The sequence below is a fragment of the Bison bison genome, unplaced genomic scaffold (assembly GCF_000754665.1).
Source record: "Bison bison bison isolate TAMUID 2011002044 unplaced genomic scaffold, Bison_UMD1.0 scf7180017864492, whole genome shotgun sequence".
NCBI classification, from domain to species: domain Eukaryota; kingdom Metazoa; phylum Chordata; class Mammalia; order Artiodactyla; family Bovidae; genus Bison; species Bison bison.
The window spans coordinates 4,926,752-4,928,940 of NW_011495051.1; the positions used below are offsets into that span (position 1 = coordinate 4,926,752).

Here is a 2,189-nt window from a genome sequence, read left to right on the forward strand (position 1 = left end):
GGATCTCCTTGCAGTCCAAGGGACTCTCAAGAGTCTTCTCCAACACCACAGTTCAGAAGCATCAATTCTTCGGCGCTCAGCCTTCTTCACAGTCCAACTCTCACATCCATACATGACCACAGGAAAAACCATAGCCTTGACTAGACAGACCTTTGCTGGCAAACTAATGTCTCTGCTTTTGAATATACTGTCTAGGTTGGTCATAACTTTTCTTCCAAGGAGTAAGTGTCTTTTAATCCCAATTTTAAAGTAATTGATCTAGGTTTTTAAAGGGGTGTTATTTGACAAAATACCTTAAGTAAATAAGAGTTTAGGGAGGGGGTGGATATAGGAAAATCTTGAGGGTCGTCTGTAAAGTCAGAAACTTGGGAACTATTGAGTTGTGTATGTATGCTTATGGTTCAGCCCAGAGCTGGCACTGAACTAAAAGAGGCTATTATACCACCATCACCACAATCACCATCACCATCATCACCTGTTTTTGCTGTTCAATCACTCAGTCGTGTCCGACTCCCTGCAACCGCATGGACTGAAGCATGCCAGGCTTCCCTGTCCTTCACTATCTCCCAGAGTTTGCTCAAATTCATGTCCATTGAGTCAGTGACACCATCCAACCGTCTCATCCTCTGTCGTCCCCTTCTCCTCCTGCCTTCAATCTTTCCCAGCATCAGGGTCTTTTCCAATGAGTCAGATCTTTGCACCAGGTGGCCAAAGGATTGGAGCTTCAGCTTCAACATCAGTCCTTCCAGTGAATATTCAGGGTTGATTTCCTTTAGGATTTCCTGGTTTGATCTCCTTGCTTTCCAAAGGACTTTCAAGAGGCCTCTCCAGCACCACAGTTCAAAAGCATCAATTCTTTGGCACTCAGCCTTCTTTATGGTCCAACTCTCACATCCATACATGACTACTGGAAAAAACACAGTTTTGACCATATGGCCCTTTGTCAGCAAAGTGACATCTCTGCTTTTTAATATGCTGTCTAGGTTTGTCATAGTTTTTCATCCAAGGAGCAAGCATCTTTTAATTTCATGGCTGCAGTCACCATCCACAGTGATTTTGGAGCCCAAGAAAATAAAATCTGTCACTGTTTCCACTTTTTCCCTATCTATTTGCCACGAAGTAATGGGACCGGATACCATAATCTTAGTTTTAAATGCTGAATTTTAAGCCAGCTTTTTCAATCCCCTCTTTCACCTTCATCAAGAGGCTCTGTAGGGACGTCCCTGGTGGTCCAGTGGTTAAGACTCCATTCTCTTAACGTAGGGGGCCCGGGTTCAATCTCTGGTCAGGGAACTATATCCCAAGTGCTGCAACCAAGGGCTTCCCTGGTAGCTCAGATGGTAAAGAATCCCACTGCAATGTGGGAGACCTGGATTCGATCCCTGGGTTGAGAAGATCCTCTGGAGAAGGGACCGTCTACCCACTCCAGTATTCTTGTCTGGACAATTCCAGGGACAGAGAAGCTTGTCAGGCTATAGTCTACGGGGTCGCAAAGAGTCAGACACAACTGAACGACTTTCACACTCACACTTCACATAAGCAAAGACCCAGCATGGCCAAATAAATTTTAAAAGGAAAAAAAAAAAAAAGAGACTCTTTAGTTCCTCTTCACTTTCTGTCATTAGAGTGGCATCATCTACATATCGGAGGTTGTTGATATTTCTTCCAGCGTGAGTGATCTAGCCCAGCATTCCACATGATGTACTCTGCATATAAGTTAAACAGGGTGACAATATGCAGCCTTGCTGTCCTCCTTTCCCAATTTTGAACCAGTCAGTTGCTTCATGCAAGGTTCTAACTGTTGCTTCTTGTCCTGCATACAGGTTTCTCAGGAGATAGATAAGGTGGTCTGATAGTCCCGTCTCTTTAGGAATTTTCCACACATCACCATTAGCACCACTACCATCACCATTTCCATCATCACCATCATCGACAAGATGTCAAAGACTTCCATGTTCACACTCTGCCAGGAACACCACCACCTTCAAGATCCTCTGAAGGGATGGAAAAGATGTCACATTTAGAGGTGACAAAAGTTTCCAGAGCCTGGATTCAAAGCTTGGCTTGGCTGTCTACCAGATCAGCAACAACCAAACTGTAGCCATAGCCCACCACCGTCGCCATCACCCCAGCCTCTCCAAGCCCAGTTGGAAGCAGATAGCCTCCCGCGTCCCTCCCTAGTCAAATCT

General features: G+C 45.0%; 1 protein-coding gene across 1 annotated transcript in view; it reads right to left on the reverse strand.

Annotated features, from left to right (window-relative positions):
* ACER1 (alkaline ceramidase 1) overlaps positions 1 to 1,954 on the reverse strand; it is a 27,767-nt gene extending 25,813 nt beyond the window's left edge. The window contains exon 1 of the mRNA XM_010828464.1: positions 1,889 to 1,954. Coding sequence (XP_010826766.1) covers positions 1,889 to 1,954 — 66 coding nt within the window. The remainder of the gene's footprint in view (positions 1 to 1,888) is intronic.
* Positions 1,955 to 2,189: the final 235 nt, after the last annotated feature.